Below are 21,046 nucleotides of genomic sequence, written 5' to 3'. Positions count from 1 at the left end.
GATTGAGCTGTGAATGGGGCAGCATTGTGTTTAGCTGTCCCATAAGGTATATGTTTAATGGCAGTACTGTGGATGGGGCAGCATTGTGTTTAGCTGTCCCATAAGGTATATGTTTGATGGCAGTACTGTGAATGGGGCAGCATTGTGTTTAGCTGTCCCATAAGGTATATGTTAGATGGCAGTACTGTGGATGGGGGCAGTATTGTGTTTAGCTGTCCCATAAGGTATATGTTTGATGGCAGTACTGTGGATGGGGCAGCATTGTGTTTAGCTGTCCCATAAGGTATATGTTAGATGGCAGTACTGTGGATGGGGCAGCATTGTGTTTAGCTGTCCCATAAGGTATATGTTAGATGGCAGTACTGTGGATGGGGCAGCATTGTGTTTAGCTGGCCCATAAGGTATATGTTAGATGGCAGTACTGTGGATGGGGCAGCATTGTGTTTAGCTGTCCCATAAGGTATATGTTTGATGGCAGTACTGTGGATGGGGCAGCATTGTGTTTAGCTGTCCCATAAGGTATATGTTTGATGGCAGTACTGTGGATGGGGCAGCATTGTGTTTAGCTGTCCCATAAGGTATATGTTAGATGGCAGTACTGTGGATGGGGCAGCATTGTGTTTAGCTAGCCCATAAGGTATATGTTTGATGGCAGTACTGTGAATGGGGCAGCATTGTGTTTAGCTGTCCCATAAGGTATATGTTAGATGGCAGTACTGTGGATGGGGCAGCATTGTGTTTAGCTGTCCCATAAGGTATATGTTTGATGGCAGTACTGTGGATGGGGCAGCATTGTGTTTAGCTGTCCCATAAGGTATATGTTTGATGGCAGTACTGTGGATGGGGCAGCATTGTGTTTAGCTGTCCCATAAGGTATATGTTTGATGGCAGTACTGTGGATGGGGCAGCATTGTGTTTAGCTGTCCCATAAGGTATATGTTTGATGGCAGTACTGTGGATGGGGCAGCATTGTGTTTAGCTGTCCCATAAGGTATATGTTTGATGGCAGTACTGTGGATGGGGCAGTATTGTGTTTAGCTGTCCCATAAGGTATATGTTAGATGGCAGTACTGTGGATGGGGCAGCATTGTGTTTAGCTGGCCCATAAGGTATATGTTAGATGGCAGTACTGTGGATGGGGCAGCATTGTGTTTAGCTGTCCCATAAGGTATATGTTTGATGGCAGTACTGTTGATGGGGCAGCATTGTGTTTAGCTGTCCCATAAGGTATATGTTAGATGGCAGTACTGTGGATGGGGCAGCATTGTGTTTAGCTGGCCCATAAGGTATATGTTTGATGGCAGTACTGTGGATGGGGCAGCATTGTGTTTAGCTGTCCCATAAGGTATATGTTAGATGGCAGTACTGTGGATGGGGCAGCATTGTGTTTAGCTGTCCCATAAGGTATATGTTAGATGGCAGTACTGTGGATGGGGCAGCATTGTGTTTAGCTGTCCCATAAGGTATATGTTTGATGGCAGTACTGTGGATGGGGCAGCATTGTGTTTAGCTGTCCCATAAGGTATATGTTTGATGGCAGTACTGTGGATGGGGCAGCATTGTGTTTAGCTGTCCCATAAGGTATATGTTAGATGGCAGTACTGTGGATGGGGCAGTATTGTGTTTAGCTGTCCCATAAGGTATATGTTAGATGGCAGTACTGTGGATGGGGCAGCATTGTGTTTAGCTAGCCCATAAGGTATATGTTTGATGGCAGTACTGTGAATGGGGCAGCATTGTGTTTAGCTGTCCCATAAGGTATATGTTTGATGGCAGTACTGTGGATGGGGCAGCATTGTGTTTAGCTGTCCCATAAGGTATATGTTTGATGGCAGTACTGTGGATGGGGCAGCATTGTGTTTAGCTGTCCCATAAGGTATATGTTAGATGGCAGTACTGTGGATGGGGCAGCATTGTGTTTAGCTGTCCCATAAGGTATATGTTTGATGGCAGTACTGTGGATGGGGCAGCATTGTGTTTAGCTGTCCCATAAGGTATATGTTTGATGGCAGTACTGTGGATGGGGCAGCATTGTGTTTAGCTGTCCCATAAGGTATATGTTTGATGGCAGTACTGTGGATGGGGCAGCATTGTGTTTAGCTGTCCCATAAGGTATATGTTTGATGGCAGTACTGTGGATGGGGCAGCATTGTGTTTAGCTGGCCCATAAGGTATATGTTTGATGGCAGTACTGTGGATGGGGCAGCATTGTGTTTAGCTAGCCCATAAGGTATATGTTTGATGGCAGTACTGTGGATGGGGCAGCATTGTGTTTAGCTGTCCCATAAGGTATACGTTTGATGGCAGTACTGTTGTTTTTGTTCAGGAATCACTATGTAAATAAACACCCTGAGGCACAGAAGAACTTTTGCAGCTCCGCCATCTTTTTATTTTGATAGAGGTCAGGTTTTCCAGTATAGTCTTCTGGCCTACTCTACGTGACACCCCGCCAGCTGTATGGTATCCATATCGTCATTCTGCCACGACTCGGTGAAACATTATAGTCTTTAATGTCCCATTGGTTGGATATTCATGAACGAAGCTTATCTATTTTGCTATCCAATGATTGTACGTTGGTTAATAGGACTGATGGTAGAGGCAGATTACCCAGTCGTCGTCGGATCCTTACAAGGCACCCCGACCTATGTCCTCGATATCTCCGTCTCTTTCTCATGCGAATGACGGGTATTTGAGCCTTGTCGGATGTCTGAAGTAAATCCTTCGGCTCCGACTCGTTAAAGAAAAAAATCTTCCTCCAGTTCTTCTTCCAGACGGTGGCGGAAACATTATGTACAAAATAAGTTACAAATAACACTAAAAAACACACACAGTAGCACAATTGGTTAGGAGCCCATAAAACAGCAGCCATCTCCTCCGGCGCCATTCTGCAACTTAGGTCTTTACTGAATCCGTACTGAATCATAAGTAAGGCTGGGTTTTTTGCAGATGCAGGAGGGTACGACTGTTCAGAATGATGATATGATATGAGGTTATGAATAATACGTTGACCGTTTTATGGATGTAATAGGTAAAGACCTTCAGAATTTAATTTGGGAGATGGTAAAAACCGCTCTCGTGGTGCCCCAAATCCTAATGAGTTAATTGTTACATGATTAATTTAAATCAGGTAACAAATATAGTTGATTAAATAAATAACAGTCATCAGATTAATGAAAGTAAAGTCACGACACGTAACAAAATGTGGGAAAAGTCCAGGGGTCTGAATACTTGCCAAAGGCACTGTACATGTGACATGTACTATGTAATCTCTGTATCTATACTGTACCCTGGGTGCTGTAAGGAACTCCAATACGGCTGCAGTCTTGAACCATGCTCACAAAGCTGGAGATCTTAAACTCCTCCGCTGCTTCCTCGTCTTCATACTGCAGGGGGAGATGAGGGGGAAACAAAGAAGGAGGGGGAGGGCGGAGAACAGGAGTGAATATAATTAACATTCAATTTAGACATACCTGTGTATCTGCTTGGTTAAGGAAACAAATATAAATGCATTTCTAATAATTAAGTAATCTAATCAAAACGTAAAAATATTGTTATTTACTTCTTTATTTATTTAATTTCACCTTTATTTAACCAGGTAGGCAAGTTGAGAACAAGTTCTCATTTACAATTGCGACCTGGCCAAGATAAAGCAAAGCAGTTCGACAGATACAACGACACAGAGTTACACATGGAGTAAAACAAACATACAGTCAATAATACAGTATAAACAAGTCTATATACAATGTGAGCAAATTAGGTGAGAAGGGAGGTAAAGGCAAAAAAGGCCATGGTGGCAAAGTAAATACAATATAGCAAGTAAAACCCTGGAATGGTAGTTTTGCAATGGAAGAATGTGCAAAGTAGAAATAAAAATAATGGGGTGCAAAGGAGCAAAATAAATAAATAAATTAAATACAGTTTGGAAAGAGGTAGTTGTTTGGGCTGAATTATAGGGGGTCTATGTACAGGTGCAGTAATCTGTGAGCTGCTCTGACAGTTGGTGCTTAAAGCTAGTGAGGGAGATAAGTGTTTCCAGTTTCAGAGATTTTTGTAGTTCGTTCCAGTCATTGGCAGCAGAGAACTGGAAGGAGAGGCGGCCAAAGAAATAATTGGTTTTGGGGGTGACTAGAGAGATATACCTGCTGGAGCGTGTGCTACAGGTGGGAGATGCTATGGTGACCAGTGAGCTGAGATAAGGGGGACTTTACCTAGCAGGGTCTTGTAGATGACATGGAGCCAGTGGGTTTGGCGACGAGTATGAAGCAAGGGCCAGCCAACGAGAGCGTACAGGTCGCAATGGTGGGTAGTATATGGGGCTTTGGTGACAAAATGGATTGCACTGTGATAGACTGCATCCAATTTGTTGAGTAGGGTATTGGAGGCTATTTTGTAAATGACATCGCCAAAGTCGAGGATTGGTAGGATGGTCAGTTTTACAAGGGTATGTTTGGCAGCATGAGTGAAGGATGCTTTGTTGCGAAATAGGAAGCCAATTCTAGATTTAACTTTGGATTGGAGATGTTTGATATGGGTCTGAAAGGAGAGTTTACAGTCTAACCAGACACCTAAGTATTTGTAGTTGTCCACGTATTCTAAGTCAGAGCCGTCCAGAGTAGTGATGTTGGACAGGCAGGTAGGTGCAGGTAGCGATGGGTTGAAGAGCATGCATTTAGTTTTACTTGTATTTAAGAGCAATTGGAGGCCACGGAAGGAGAGTTGTATGGCATTGAAGCTTGCCTGGAGGGTTGTTAACACAGTGTCCAAAGAAGGGCCGGAAGTATACAGAATGGTGTCGTCTGCGTAGAGGTGGATCAGGGACTCACCAGCAGCAAGAGCGACCTCATTGATGTATACAGAGAAGAGAGTCGGTCCAAGAATTGAACCCTGTGGCACCCCCATAGAGACTGCCAGAGGTCTGGACAGCAGACCCTCCGATTTGACACACTGAACTCTATCAGAGAAGTAGTTGGTGAACCAGGCAAGGCAATCATTTGAGAAACCAAGGCTGTCGAATCTGCCGATGAGGATGTGGTGGTTGACAGAGTCGAAAGCCTTGGCCAGATCAATGAATACGGCTGCACAGTAATGTTTCTTATCGATGGCGGTTAAGATATCGTTTAGGACCTTGAGCGTGGCTGAGGTGCACCCATGACCAGCTCTGAAACCAGATTGCATAGTAGAGAAGGTATGGTGAGATTCGAAATGGTCGGTAATCTGTTTGTTGACTTGGCTTTCGAAGACCTTAGAAAGGCATGGTAGGATAGATATAGGTCTGTAGCAGTTTGGGTCAAGAGTGTCCCCCCCTTTGAAGAGGGGGATGACCGCAGCTGCTTTCCAATCTTTGGGGATCTCAGACGACACGAAAGAGATGTTGAACAGGCTAGTAATAGGGGTGGCAACAATTTCGGCAGATAATTTTAGAAAGAAAGGGTCCAGATTGTCTAGCCCGGCTGATTTGTAGGGGTCCAGATTTTTCAGCTCTTTCAGAACATCAGCTGAATGGATTTGGGAGAAGGAGAAATGGGGAAGGCTTGGGCGAGTTGCTGTTGGGGGTGCAGTGCTGTTGACCGGGGTAGGAGTAGCCAGGTGGAAAGCATGGCCAGCCGTAGAATAATGCTTATTGAAATTCTCAATTATGGTGGATTTATCAGTGGTGACAGTGTTTCCTATCTTCAGTGCAGTGGGCAACTGGGAGGAGGTGTTCATATTCTCCATGGACTTTACAGTGTCCCAGAACTTTTTTGAGTTAGTGTTGCAGGAAGCAAATTTCTGCTTGAAAAAGCTAGCCTTGGCTTTTCTAACTGCCTGTGTATAACGGTTTCTAGCTTCCCTGAACAGCTGCATATCACGGGGGCTGTTCGATGCTAATGCAGAACGCCATAGGATGTTTTTGTGTTGGTTAAGGGCAGTCAGGTCTGGAGAGAACCAAGGGCTATATCTGTTCCTGGTTCTAAATTTCTTGAATGGGGCATGTTTATTTAAGATGGTTAGGAAGGCATTTAAAAAAATATCCAGGCATCCTCTACTGACGGGATGAGATCAATATCCTTCCAGGATACCCCGGCCAGGTCGATTAGAAAGGCCTGCTCACTGAAGTGTTTCAGGGAGCGTTTTACAGTGATGAGTGGAGGTCGTTTGACCGCTGACCCATTACGGATGCAGGCAATGAGGCAGTGATCGCTGAGATCTTGGTTGAAGACAGCAGAGGTGTATTTAGAGGGGAAGTTGGTTAGGATGATATCTATGAGGGTGCCCGTGTTTAAGGCTTTGGGGGGTATCTGGTAGGTTCATTGATAATTGAGATTGAGGGCATCAAGCTTGGATTGTAGGATGGCTGGGGTGTTAAGCATGTTCCAGTTTAGGTCGCCTATCAGCACGAGCTCTGAAGATAGATGGGGGCAATCAGTTCACATATGGTGTCCAGAGCACAGCTGGGGGCAGAGGGTGGTCTATAGCAGGCGGCAACGGTGAGAGACTTGTTTTTAGAGAGGTGGATTTTTAAAAGTAGAAGTTCAAATTGTTTGGGTACAGACCTGGATAGTAGGACAGAACTCTGCAGGCTATCTTTGCAGTAGATTGCAACACCACCCCCTTTGGCAGTTCTATCTTGTCTGAAAATGTGTAATTTGGAATTAAAATTTCAGAATTTTTGGTGGTCTTCCTAAGCCAGGATTCAGACACAGCTAGAACATCCATCCATTCTTGATCAATTGAACATTTGGATGAGAACTTACAAGTGTGATGGTAGTAAGCTAACCTCTGGCTGGGTAAGACAGTCTATGTGGTTACAGTAATAGCTAACCTCTGCCTGGGTAGTCTATGTGGTTACAGTAATAGCTAACCTCTGCCTGGGTAGTCTATGTGGTTACAGTAATAGCTAACCCTCTGCAGAGGTTAGTCTATGTGGTTACAGTAATAGCTAACCTCTGCCTGGGTAAGACAGTCTATGTGGTTACATTATTAGCTAACCTCTGCCTGGGTAAGACAGTCTATGTGGTTACAGTAATAGCTAACCTCTGCCTGGGTAGTCTATGTGGTTACAGTAATAGCTAACCTCTGCCTGGGTAGTCTATGTGGTTACAGTAATAGCTAACCTCTGCCTGGGTAGTCTATGTGGTTACAGTAATAGCTAACCTCTGCCTGGGTAGTCTATGTGGTTACAGTAATAGCTAACCTCTGCCTGGGTAGTCTATGTGGTTACAGTAATAGCTAACCTCTGCCTGGGTAGTCTATGTGGTTACAGTAATAGCTAACCTCTGCCTGGGTAGTCTATGTGGTTACAGTAATAGCTAACCTCTGCCTGGGTAGTCTATGTGGTTACAGTAATAGCTAACCTCTGCCTGGGTAGTCTATGTGGTTACAGTAATAGCTAACCTCTGCCTGGGTAGTCTATGTGGTTACAGTAATAGCTAACCTCTGCCTGGGTAGTCTATGTGGTTACAGTAATAGCTAACCTCTGCCTGGGTAGTCTATGTGGTTACAGTAATAGCTAACCTCTGCCTGGGTAGTCTATGTGGTTACAGTAATAGCTAACCTCTGCCTGGGTAGTCTATGTGGTTACAGTAATAGCTAACCTCTGCCTGGGTAGTCTATGTGGTTACAGTAATAGCTAACCTCTGCCTGGGTAGTCTATGTGGTTACAGTAATAGCTAACCTCTGCCTGGGTAGTCTATGTGGTTACAGTAATAGCTAACCTCTGCCTGGGTAGTCTATGTGGTTACAGTAATAGCTAACCTCTGCCTGGTAGTAAGACAGTCTATGTGGTTACAGTAATAGCTAACCTCTGCCTGGGTAAGACAGTCTATGTGGTTACAGTAATAGCTAACCTCTGCCTGGGTAAGACAGTCTATGTGGTTACAGTAATAGCTAACCTCTGCCTGGGTAAGACAGTAAGTCTAGTCTATGGTTACAGTAATATCTAACCTCTGCCTGGGTAATACAGTCTATGTGGTTACAGTAATAGCTAACCTCTGCCTGGGTAGTCTATGTGGTTACAGTAATAGCTAACCTCTGCCTGGGTAGTCTATGTGGTTACAGTAATAGCTAACCTCTGCCTGGGTAGTCTATGTGGTTACAGTAATAGCTAACCTCTGCCTGGGTAGTCTATGTGGTTACAGTAATAGCTAACCTCTGCCTGGGTAGTCTATGTGGTTACAGTAATAGCTAACCTCTGCCTGGGTACAGTAAAGACAGTCTATGTGGTTACAGTAATAGCTAACCTCTGCCTGGGTAAGACAGTCTATGTGGTTACAGTAATAGCTAACCTCTGCCTGGGTAAGACAGTCTATGTGGTTACAGTAATAGCTAACCTCTGCCTGGGTAAGACAGTCTATGTGGTTACAGTAATAGCTAACCTCTGCCTGGGTAAGACAGTCTATGTGGTTACAGTAATAGCTAACCTCTGCCTGGGTAAGACAGTCTATGTGGTTACAGTAATAGCTAACCTCTGCCTGGGTAAGACAGTCTATGTGGTTACAGTAATAGCTAACCTCTGCCTGGGTAAGACAGTCTATGTGGTTACAGTAATAGCTAACCTCTGCCTGGGTAGTCTATGTGGTTACAGTAATAGCTAACCTCTGCCTGGGTAGTCTATGTGGTTACAGTAATAGCTAACCTCTGCCTGGGTAAGACAGTCTATGTGGTTACAGTAATAGCTAACCTCTGCCTGGGTAGTCTATGTGGTTACAGTAATATCTAACCTCTGCCCGGGTAGTCTATGTGGTTACAGTAATAGCTAACCTCTGCCTGGGTAGTCTATGTGGTTACAGTAATATCTAACCTCTGCCTGGGTAGTCTATGTGGTTACAGTAATAGCTCACCTCTGTTTGGTTCATGCAGTGTATGCAGAGGTTCCTCCAGTGGGAGACGTAGGGCAGCAGGTAACTGTAGTTGATTGGGTTACAGTACAGGTGGACACTCTCTGCCTTGATCAGCACGATCACATCTGGAGATGAAGAGAGACGGGTCTCAATGTTAACGAGACAGAACAACACACAGAGTAAGACAGCATTAACAACACATAGGTTGTCATCCTAAAAGCACCCTATTCTCTATATAGTGCACTACTGTTAACCAGAGACCTATATGCACTATATAGAGAATAGGGTGCCATCCGGGATGTAGACCATTAGAAATATTAATCACTGGAGCCAGGAGCGCTTGTTGAGAACCATACAACATGTGTGAAGTAGTATGCATATACTGATCCTAACCCCATAACCCTAACCCCTACTACTGACTATATACTGATCCTAAACCCATAACCCCTACTACTGACTATATACTGATCCTAACCCCATAACCCCTACTACTGACTATATACTGATCCTAACCCCATAACCCCTACTACTGACTATATACTGATCCTAACCCCATAACCCCTACTACTGACTATATACTGATCCTAACCCCATAACCCCTACTACTGACTATATACTGATCCTAACCCCATAACCCCTACTACTGACTATATACTGACTGATCCTAAACCCATAACCCCTACTACTGACTATATACTGATAACCCCATAAACCCTATATACTGATCCTAACCCCTACTACTGACTATATACTGATCCTAAACCCATAACTCCTACTACTGACTATATACTGATCCTAAACCCATAACCCCTACTACTGACTATATACTGATAACCCCATAACTACCCTGATCCTAACCCCTACTACTGACTATATACTGATAACCCCTAAACCCATAACTCCTAACTACTGACTATATACTGATCCTAACCCCATAACCCTATATAACCCCTACTACTGACTATATATATAACCCCTAACCCCTACTACTGACTATATACTGATCCTAACTCCTACTACTGACTATATACTGATCCTAAACCCTATATAACTAACCCCTACTACTGACTATATACTGATAACCCCTAACCCCATAACTATATACCCTACTACTGACTATATACTGATCATAACTCCTACTACTGACTATATACTGATCCTAACCCCATAACCCCTACTACTGACTATATACTGATCCTAACCCCATAACCCCTACTACTGACTATATACTGATCCTAACCCCATAACCCCTACTACTGACTATATACTGATCCTAACCCCATAACCCCTACTACTGACTATATACTGATCCTAACCCCATAACCCCTACTACTGACTATATACTGATCCTAACCCCATAACCCCTACTACTGACTATATACTGATCCTAACCCCATAACCCTAACCCCTACTACTGACTATATACTGATCCTAACCCCATAACCCCTACTACTGACTATATACTGATCCTAACCCCCCCTATATATAACCCCTACTACTGACTATATACTGATCCTAACCCCATAACCCCTACTACTGACTATATACTGATCCTAACCCCATAACCCCTACTACTGACTATATACTGACTACTGACTATATAACCCCATAACCCCTACTACTGACTATATACTGATCCTAACCCCATAACCCCTACTACTGACTATATACTGATCCTAACCCCTACTACTGACTATATACTGACCCCTACTACTGACTATATACTGATCCTAAACCCCTATATATAACTGACTATATACTGATCATAACCCCATAACCCTACTACTGACTATATACTGACTATATACTGATCCTAACCCCATAACCCTACTACTGACTATATACTGATCCTAACCCCTACTACTGACTATATACTGATCCTAACCCCATAACCCCTACTACTGACTATATACTGATCCTAACCCCATAACCCCTACTACTGACTATATACTGATCCTAACCCCATAACCCCTACTACTGACTATATACTGATCCTAACCCCATAACCCCTACTACTGACTATATACTGATCATAACCCCATAACCCCTACTACTGACTATATACTGATCATAACCCCATAACCCCTACTACTGACTATATACTGATCATAACTCCTACTACTGACTATATACTGATCCTAACCCCTACTACTGACTATATACTGATCCTAACCCCATAACCCCTACTACTGACTATATACTGATCATAACTCCTACTACTGACTATATACTGATCCTAACCCCATAACCCCTACTACTGACTATATACTGATCCTAACCCCATAACCCCTACTACTGACTATATACTGATCCTAACCCCACTACTGACTATATACTGATCCTAACCCCTACTACTGACTATATACTGATCATAACTCCTACTACTGACTATATACTGATCCTAACCCCTACTACTGACTATATACTGATCCTAACCCCATAACCCCTACTACTGACTATATACTGATCATAACCCCTACTACTGACTATATACTAACCCCATAACCCCTATACTGACTATATAATCCTAACCCCTACTACTGACTATATACTGATCCTAACCCCTAACTACTACTGACTATACTGATCCTAACCCCATAACCCTACCTGACTATATACTAACCCCATAACTACTGACTATATACTGACTATATACATAACCCCATAACCCCTACTACTGACTATATACTGATCCTAACCCCATAACTGACTATATACTGATCCTAACCCCTACTACTGACTATATACTGATCCTAACCCCATAACCCCTACTACTGACTATATACTGATCATAACCCCATAACCCTAACCCCTACTACTGACTATATACTGATCCTAACCCCATAACCCCTACTACTGACTATATACTGATCCTAACCCCATAACCCCTACTACTGACTATATACTGATCATAACCCCTACTACTAAATATACTGATCCTACCCCCACGTTGCTGCGTGGCTGGTGAAATTGATATTCTAACACAGGAATACCTAAATCTACCCGCATTTGCCGGGTGTTAATTTTATATAGATAAACTGCAGTCGGTCCACAACAGGGCAGCACGTTGCACTTAGATGTACACGGAGGTGGATGTCAGTCACATGCACGTCAGTCTCCCCTGGCTCAGAGTTGAGGAGAGATTGCCTGCATCACTATGGGTATTTGTGCAAGGTATTGATGTGTTTAAGGTACTGAACTGTCTGTTCAAACCGTTGGCACAAAGTTTGGACACTCATCGGTACAAAACGAGATATGCAACCAGAGGTCTCTTCATAGTCCCCAGGTCCAGAACGGAGGCTTTGAAACAAACAGTATTAAATAGAGCTACGACTACATGGAACTCTCTGCCACCTCAGGTAACTGATTAAAGAACACCTTACGGCATGATGGGGACTGTGGAGACACAGACATGTTTATATATTTGCGTATTGTATGGTGTATATTATTGATTCTATTTGTTGTGTTTTGCTTCCTATTTGAGGGATCTTATTGAAGTACTAAACCCCATAACCCCTTCTCCTCACCATCCAGCACCTCCTCAGGGAAGTCCTCCAGAATGTGCTCCAGGTTCAGCTGGTTCTTCCGGTACAGTCCGTAGAACAGGTAGTTGGCCAGCTCACTGCAGCCCTCATTATACCTGCTGTCAATCCCTGCAATATGAACTAACATGTCAAATCATGCTGAAATCAAATAAAACAGGGAATCATCATCTATATAAAACAGGGAAGTTAATATGACTACAACATAGCTGAAGCATCATCTATATAAAACAGGGAAGTTAATATGACTACAACATAGCTGAAGCATCATCTATATAAAACAGGGAAGTTAATATGACTACAACATAGCTGAAGCATCATCTATATAAAACAGGGAAGTTAATATGACTACAACATAGCTGAAGCATCATCTATATAAAACAGGGAAGTTAATATGACTACAACATAGCTGAAGCATCATCTATATAAAACAGGGAAGTTAATATGACTACAACATAGCTGAAGCATTATCTATATAAAACAGGGAAGTTAATATGACTACAACATAGCTGAATCATCATCTATATAAAACAGGGAAGTTAATATGACTACAACATAGCTGAATCATCATCTATATAAAGCAGGGAAGTTAATATGACTACAACATAGCTGAAGCATCATCTATATAAAACAGGGAAGCATCATCTATATAAAACAGGGAAGCATCATCTATATAAAACAGGGAAGTTAATATGACTACAACATAGCTGAAGCATCATCTATATAAAACAGGGAAGTTAATATGACTACAACATAGCTGAATCATCATCTATATAAAACAGGGAAGTTAATATGACTACAACATAGCTGAAGCATCATCTATATAAAACAGGGAAGCATCATCTATATAAAACAGGGAAGTTAATATGACTACAACATAGCTGAAGCATCATCTATATAAAACAGGGAAGTTAATATGACTACAACATAGCTGAAGCATCATCTATATAAAACAGGGAATCATCATCTATATAAAACAGGGAAGTTAATATGACTACAACATAGCTAAAGCATCATCTATATAAAACAGGGAAGTTAATATGACTACAACATAGCTAAAGCATCATCTATATAAAACAGGGAAGTTAATATGACTACAACATAGCTGAAGCATCATCTATATAAAACAGGGAAGTTAATATGACTACAACATAGCTGAAGCATCATCTATATAAAACAGGGAAGTTAATATGACTACAACATAGCTGAAGCATCATCTATATAAAACAGGGAAGCATCATCTATATAAAACAGGGAAGTTAATATGACTACAACATAGCTGAAGCATCATCTATATAAAACAGGGAAGCATCATCTATATAAAACAGGGAAGTTAATATGACTACAACATAGCTGAAGCATGATCTATATAAAACAGGGAAGTTAATATGACTACAACATAGCTGAAGCATCATCTATATAAAACAGGGAAGTTAATATGACTACAACATAGCTGAAGCATCATCTATATAAAACAGGGAAGTTAATATGACTACAACATAGCTAAAGCATGATCTATATAAAACAGGGAAGTTAATATGACTACAACATAGCTAAAGCATGATCTATATAAAACAGGGAAGTTAATATGACTACAACATAGCTAAAGCATGATCTATATAAAACAGGGAAGTTAATATGACTACAACATAGCTAAAGCATCATCTATATAAAACAGGGAAGTTAATATGACTACAACATAGCTAAAGCATCATCTATATAAAACAGGGAAGTTAATATGACTACAACATAGCTGAAGCATCATCTATATAAAACAGGGAAGTTAATATGACTACAACATAGCTGAAGCATCATCTATATAAAACAGGGAAGTTAATATGACTACAACATAGCTGAAGCATCATCTATATAAAACAGGGAAGTTAATATGACTACAACATAGCTGAAGCATCATCTATATAAAACAGGGAAGCATCATCTATATAAAACAGGGAAGTTAATATGACTACAACATAGCTGAAGCATGATCTATATAAAACAGGGAAGTTAATATGACTACAACATAGCTGAAGCATCATCTATATAAAACAGGGAAGTTAATATGACTACAACATAGCTAAAGCATGATCTATATAAAACAGGGAAGTTAATATGACTACAACATAGCTAAAGCATGATCTATATAAAACAGGGAAGTTAATATGACTACAACATAGCTAAAGCATCATCTATATAAAACAGGGAAGTTAATATGACTACAACATAGCTAAAGCATCATCTATATAAAACAGGGAAGTTAATATGACTACAACATAGCTGAAGCATCATCTATATAAAACAGGGAAGTTAATATGACTACAACATAGCTGAAGCATCATCTATATAAAACAGGGAAGTTAATATGCAGGGAAGTTAATATGACTACAACATAGCTGAAGCATCATCTATATAAAACAGGGAAGTTAATATGACTACAACATAGCTGAAGCATCATCTATATAAAACAGGGAAGTTAATATGACTACAACATAGCTGAAGCATCATCTATATAAAACAGGGAAGTTAATATGACTACAACATAGCTGAAGCATCATCTATATAAAACAGGGAAGTTAATATGACTACAACATAGCTAAAGCATCATCTATATAAAACAGGGAAGTTAATATGACTACAACATAGCTAAAGCATCATCTATATAAAACAGGGAAGTTAATATGACTACAACATAGCTAAAGCATGATCTATATAAAACAGGGAAGTTAATATGACTACAACATAGCTAAAGCATCATCTATATAAAACAGGGAAGTTAATATGACTACAACATAGCTAAAGCATCATCTATATAAAACAGGGAAGTTAATATGACTACAACATAGCTGAAGCATCATCTATATAAAACAGGGAAGTTAATATGACTACAACATAGCTAAAGCATCATCTATATAAAACAGGGAAGTTAATATGACTACAACATAGCTGAAGCATCATCTATATAAAACAGGGAAGTTAATATGACTACAACATTGCTAAAGCATCATCTATATAAAGCAGGGAAGCATCATCTATATAAAACAGGGAAGTTAATATGACTACAACATAGCTGAAGCATCATCTATATAAAACAGGGAAGCATCATCTATATAAAACAGGGAATAGTGTACAAAACATTAAGAACACCTGCTCTTTCCATCAGAGACTGACCAGGAGAAAGCTACTGTATGATCCCTTCTTGATGTCACTTGTTAAAGCCACTTAGTGTAGATTAAGGGAAGGAGTCGGGTTAAATCATGTTTTTTAAGCCTTGACACAGGATTGTGTATGTGTGCCATTCATAGATTTTAGTGCCTATGAACGGGGTATGGTAGTAGATGCCAGGCACACCGGTTTGTGTCAAGAACTGCAACGCTGCTGGGTTTTTCATGCTCAATAGTTCCCCGTGTGTATCAAGAATGGTCCAGCACCCAAATGGAAACATTGGAGTCAACATGGGCCAGCATCCCCGTGGAACGCTTGACACCTTGAGGAGTCCATGTCCCGACGAATTGAGGGCAAAGGGGGGAGGTGAAACTCAATATTAGGAAGGTGTTCCTAATGTTTGATATACTAAGTGTATAAATAATAATATCTCAAGACAGTTTCCTGCGTTCAAACAATGTTTAATATATTGTCATGTTCCTCAGAATGAATGTGACTCCAGTTTTGAGACAGAGCTGGACTCACCCAGAGAGCATAGAATCCCATCAGGGCTGGTTTCCCCCTCCCACAGCAGTGACTGGACATGGCGCAGACGGGAGCAGCTGAAAAAGACAAACACAATATTACGTAGATACAGTAGGTGCCATTGATGCCAATTTGTCAAAATACAAATAAACATCCACCATATGAACCATACAATTGGATAGAAGCCAGTGCCCTTGGAGCAGCAATTGGACAAAAGGCTATCAGTCCGACGGCGAGAAAGAGGAAATGTCAAAGACTCGAAAGCAGGGGAAAAATGGTTCTAAGTACAAACCTTCATTGCCTGAATACAAGCCAGGGAATATTACTTCTAAATTTAGTTTATCACTTTAGCATTTTGAGGATGTTGGATCCCATGGGTCTGCTGGCTCTCTTGAGAATCATGAGATGGAGTCAGTGATGATTCCTCTGAAACTGAGCCTGACCAGGATGAAGGCCTTCCTGTGGCAGCAGGTGTGGTGGTACAGATTTTGCCCTGAAAATCCTACCAGAGATGATTTTGGACCGGTAGGAGTGTGGTTTTTGGAAAAAGTGGATCTATGCTTTTTGGCCAACCAATATGTTGTTTTAAGTTGGGTAAAGGACAAACTGAGATCCGTCAAAGTTTAGAGAAGTGGAATTGTTTAGATTTTTTGTCTTTGGGGCGGCAGGGTAGCCTAGTGGTTAGAGCGTTGGACTAATAACCGAAAGGTTGCAAGTTCAAATCCCCGAGCTGACAAGGTACAAATCTGTCGTTCTGCCCCTGAACAGGCAGTTAACCCACTGTTCCTAGGCCGTCATTGAAAATAAGAATTTGTTCTTAACTGACTTGCCTAGTAAAATAAAGGTCAAATTAAAAATAAATTAAAAATCCTCCACCCAGAGGCAGGAAGTGATCTGCGTCATGCATCTCGGGACTCGACTGGGGTGAAAGTAAGGCGGTATGGTCCGGTAAAAACATGAGCCAATCACAGTAATGAAAACTAAATGTCAAGAAAACTGTCGGCCATTACACCATAATTTATCATGCATGGCATGAAAAATGTACGAATGGACTTGAAAACGGGTGGCATGGCCTAGACCAGAATCAACTAGATTCAGCCACGGCCCATTTTTCTTAAGCAGATGGTCGGCAGGTAGCCTAGTGGTTAAGAGTGTCGGGCCAGTAATTGAAAGGTCACTGGTTTGAATCCCTGAGACGACTAGGTGAAAAATCTGTAGATGTGCCCTTGAGCAAGGCCCTAATTAAGTCGCTCTGGATAAGAAAGTCAACTAAAATATAAAGATAATTACAAATATTTGTAGAATGCAAATTGACCACAAGAAGCCCAAACAGATGCTTGACTAAAACGTAATCATTTGGGCCTCCCGAGTGGCGCAGAGGTCTAAGGCAGTGTTAGCTGCCCCAGTGAGTAGGCCTGAAGAGAGAGATTCAGAGAGGTTGAGTTTTAATAAGGATGGATTTCTTGCATTTATAACCATGGTGATCAACTGCAGGGATGGAGCAGAAATCACAGAAGAAAGATGTGATAGTTGAAGCAGCAGATAAATATTTGGGTGTGAGAGTTTTGTGCAGCAGATCTACAGGAAGTTGAGAGAAGGTTTTCCATCCTCCAAGGACAACGGCCTGGTGTAGAGTCGTTTAGGGCTAAAGTAGTGGGATGGGGTTTTGGGGATAGTGTATAGGTAAGATGCAGGGTTAGATGGTGGTGTAATTTACATTTTCCACCTTCTACCTTTTTTCGTACGATTAAAATGTGCAATCCGCACTCAGACCTGCGAAAGGCAGAAATAGCAATACAGCATCTACAGTAAATAAGAAAAAAAGACAGTAAAAAGGTGCAACGTAGATGAATCTATCCGCAATGCACATTCTCACAGTGCGACTTTGATTGAATTCCTAGGCAATTGACGCTAGCAGCTAACTAGTCTAGCTGCAATCAATCGATTAGTTAGCTTCATATCTAGCCGATCCAATGTCATAGTCAAACATGGCGAAATAGCAAACAGTAGTTTTCAAGCAAACGTTAAAACGGTTGGCTAACGTTAGCTAGCTCAACTGCCGAGCAACGTAAAGAAACAAACACATCTGCAGCTAAATATTTATAGCTAAGCTAGCTAGCTAGCTTCATCACATCCCTTTTCGGTAAACAAGATAGCGTCAGAAATGGACGTTACCTGACAGCGGGGCTCATACACGGGAATTGTCCGTTCACCCTGCGGATACAAGACATGTTTATTAGCGTTTTGAAAATAACGGGGTTTTTTTGGAATCCGCCGATATTTGATCAAGGCGCGAGCACCAGTGCGGTCATTGTGTTCGTCAGCGTTGCTGCTATAGACCTATCGACGGCATAGCAACCGCCGGGACCATTACACATTTAGGGGAGTAGCTTTTTAAAACACAGTCATATTTAGGCTTAACAACATGCAATTACATTAGTTATGGCTGGTATTAGACACATATCACTAAAGAGCATACCTATTTATTTATTTTTGAGGGGGACGGGGTATTAGTTGTTTCAATATAGAAAAGGATGTAATCTACATATTGGAATCCCCCCTTCCTACACCACAGCAGCAGTCGATGCAACCCGGTTAGCCCTTGATCAGGACTCTCTCACAGTTCCATTAGACGCAGGACTCTTCTGTAGGTGGGGTTGATCTGAACATTAACACGCATCGCTTGTGAAACGGTCTTCATATCGGAGAGAGATGTTTTTTAATTTTTTAAATAGGCTAAATTGATACACAGGGTTAGTGTTCCCATGTTAAAGAGCTTGTTTACGGAAGACAGAGTGGACTAACCTATCTGCGTCTCTCTGAACACCTGTGTGTTGTAACAGATGTGATCCTTACTCTCTCGCACTGGGTAATAATAAAGAACAGAAGCCCAGCCAATGGTTCCAGATTATCTGTAGTTTGTTTTGATACAAATATATTACATATGTCGTTTATGACTCGATAGTTTATTTATTGTACTAGGCAAGTCAGTTAAGAACAAATTGTTATTTTCAATGTGTTCCTTGTTCTTCATGATGCTCTCTGCGCTTTTAACGGACCTCTGAGACTATCACAGTGCAGGTGCATTTATATATTACACACAGGTGGATTGTATTCATCATCATTAGTCATTTAGGTCAACATTGGATCATTCAGAGATCCTCACTGAACTTCTGGAGAGAGTTTGCTGCACTGAAAGTAAAGGGGCTGAATAATTTTGCACGCCCAATTTTTCAGTTTTTAATTTGTTAAAAATATCCAATAAATGTCGTTCCACTTCATGATTGTGTCCCACTTGTTGTTGATTCTTCACAAAAAAATACAGTTTTATATCTTTATGTTTGAAGCCTGAAATGTGGCAAAAGGTCGCAAAGTTCAAGGGGGCCGAATACTTTCGCAAGGCACTGTATGTCAATCTAGCAAACCAGGCAACTAAAAGGAACTTTCTAAACAATGTTTTGGTTTGTTTCTAGCTGGCTAGCTTGTTAGCTGGCTAGCCAGTTTAAATAATAACCATATAATATAGCTGACAATGTCTTAATTTCTATTCAGTGTAACAGGAAAATAAACCCACAACAAGATCATTATTTACAAGTTAATAGAGAGCTAATTACATGACATAGCTTATGTTTGTGAGTGTGACTAAATAAATGCAGGGCATTCTACACAATAATTTTATAACTTAGACACTGTCTCGTTGGCCTAACTGTCATGTCTATTCCCGCTCCTCCCCTCCGGCATTCGACATCGCAGGTTTGCTAACTACCGGTCCTGGCATTCATCATTACGCGCACCTAACTCCTGCGTTGTATCGTTCCATGTTATTTGTTATATTAAATTTACCACCTGCTTCTCAACTCCCAGCATCTACGTTAAACTAACTTTATATCCTACTTTGACTTTGAAACAGGTCATGTCGTTCTTCACATTACCGTCTCTGGTAAACACACACTATATCAAATAAAATCCAAGTTTATTTGTCACATGCACAGGCTACAGAAGGTGAAATGGTTACTTGCATAGTGGAGTCTTCTCTTTAGACATGTAGGTAGTTAAACAATGAACCATAATCCAAGCTCTGCCCTGCATGAATCTACAGATAGTGAAAGCTAAAAAAAAACTAGCTTGGTTCAATGTAGCTAGCTACACATTGTGTAGCTGGAGGACAGATAGTTTACGTCCTTCTCTGGGTACATTGATTCAATACAAAACTTAAGTTCTCACACCCTTCCATAGACTTACACGGTAATTATGACAACTTCCGGAGGACGTCCTCCAACCTATCAGAGCTCTTGCAGCAAGAACTGACATGTTGTCCACCCAATTATAGGATCAGAGAATTAATCTAGTACTGAAAGCATAAGCTACAGCTAGCTAGTACTGCCATGCATAAAATGTGGTGAGTAGTTGACTCAAAGAGAGAGAAAGACAATAGTTGAACAGTTTTGAAGAAATGTATTTCTTAAACAATAAAGGTGAAGCTAGAGAGAGAGATAGCGCGAGAGAGATATTGAGCTAGCTATAGTTCGTAGTATTTTTTTCATAGTTAATTTCACTGATCTAGCGAATGCAGCTAGCTAGTTTAACCTACTCAAACACCCGGCTCAAACAGAGAGGAATTCTAAGTTAGCTCGCTGGCTATATCTATCCTACACTGGAACTTTTCCAAGTCAAGGTAAGCTTTTGGTTTTATTAATTTATTGCCACCGTGGCCCTCCGGTGTAACTGTTAAACTGTACTGCATGATTGTAGCAGGTTTACTAATGCATTAGTTCTAGTAGCTATGTTGACTATGACGTTAGCTAATATGGTGACAACGATGTAGGCTGTGTGTAGTGGTTAGCGGTTATGATATGAAGGTTTGGCTTGGAAAGTTTTTTTCGCCTGCTCACAGACAGCTGATGTGTCCACAAGCGAAGAGAAAAGGTTAGAGGAGGAGAGCGCGTAGATGCGAGAAGGAATTATACAACAAAATGATCATGCTGCTTGTTTGTGGAT

The 21,046-nt window shown here is 41.2% G+C and overlaps 1 protein-coding gene and 1 long non-coding RNA gene across 2 annotated transcripts in view; both read right to left on the bottom strand.

Moving 5' to 3' along the window:
- dnaaf9 (dynein axonemal assembly factor 9) overlaps positions 1 to 18,391 on the bottom strand; it is a 90,494-nt gene extending 72,103 nt beyond the window's left edge. The window contains exons 1-5 of the mRNA XM_052495876.1: positions 18,224 to 18,391; positions 16,049 to 16,125; positions 12,347 to 12,472; positions 8,820 to 8,944; positions 3,287 to 3,383 (exon numbers count right to left, since the gene is read on the bottom strand). Coding sequence (XP_052351836.1) covers positions 3,287 to 3,383; positions 8,820 to 8,944; positions 12,347 to 12,472; positions 16,049 to 16,125; positions 18,224 to 18,279 — 481 coding nt within the window. The 5' untranslated portion in view covers positions 18,280 to 18,391. The remainder of the gene's footprint in view (positions 1 to 3,286; positions 3,384 to 8,819; positions 8,945 to 12,346; positions 12,473 to 16,048; positions 16,126 to 18,223) is intronic.
- LOC127915653 (uncharacterized) lies at positions 7,002 to 8,607 on the bottom strand. Its single transcript, XR_008091506.1, has 3 exons — positions 8,535 to 8,607; positions 7,969 to 8,168; positions 7,002 to 7,734 (listed from the first exon to the last, which is right to left on the bottom strand). It is a non-coding gene; the product is annotated as an uncharacterized LOC127915653 (long non-coding RNA).
- Positions 18,392 to 21,046: the final 2,655 nt, after the last annotated feature.

Source organism: Oncorhynchus keta, chromosome 35, assembly GCF_023373465.1.
Source record: "Oncorhynchus keta strain PuntledgeMale-10-30-2019 chromosome 35, Oket_V2, whole genome shotgun sequence".
Taxonomy (NCBI): Eukaryota; Metazoa; Chordata; class Actinopteri; order Salmoniformes; family Salmonidae; genus Oncorhynchus; species Oncorhynchus keta.
This window is presented reverse-complemented; position numbering and strand designations above follow the sequence as displayed.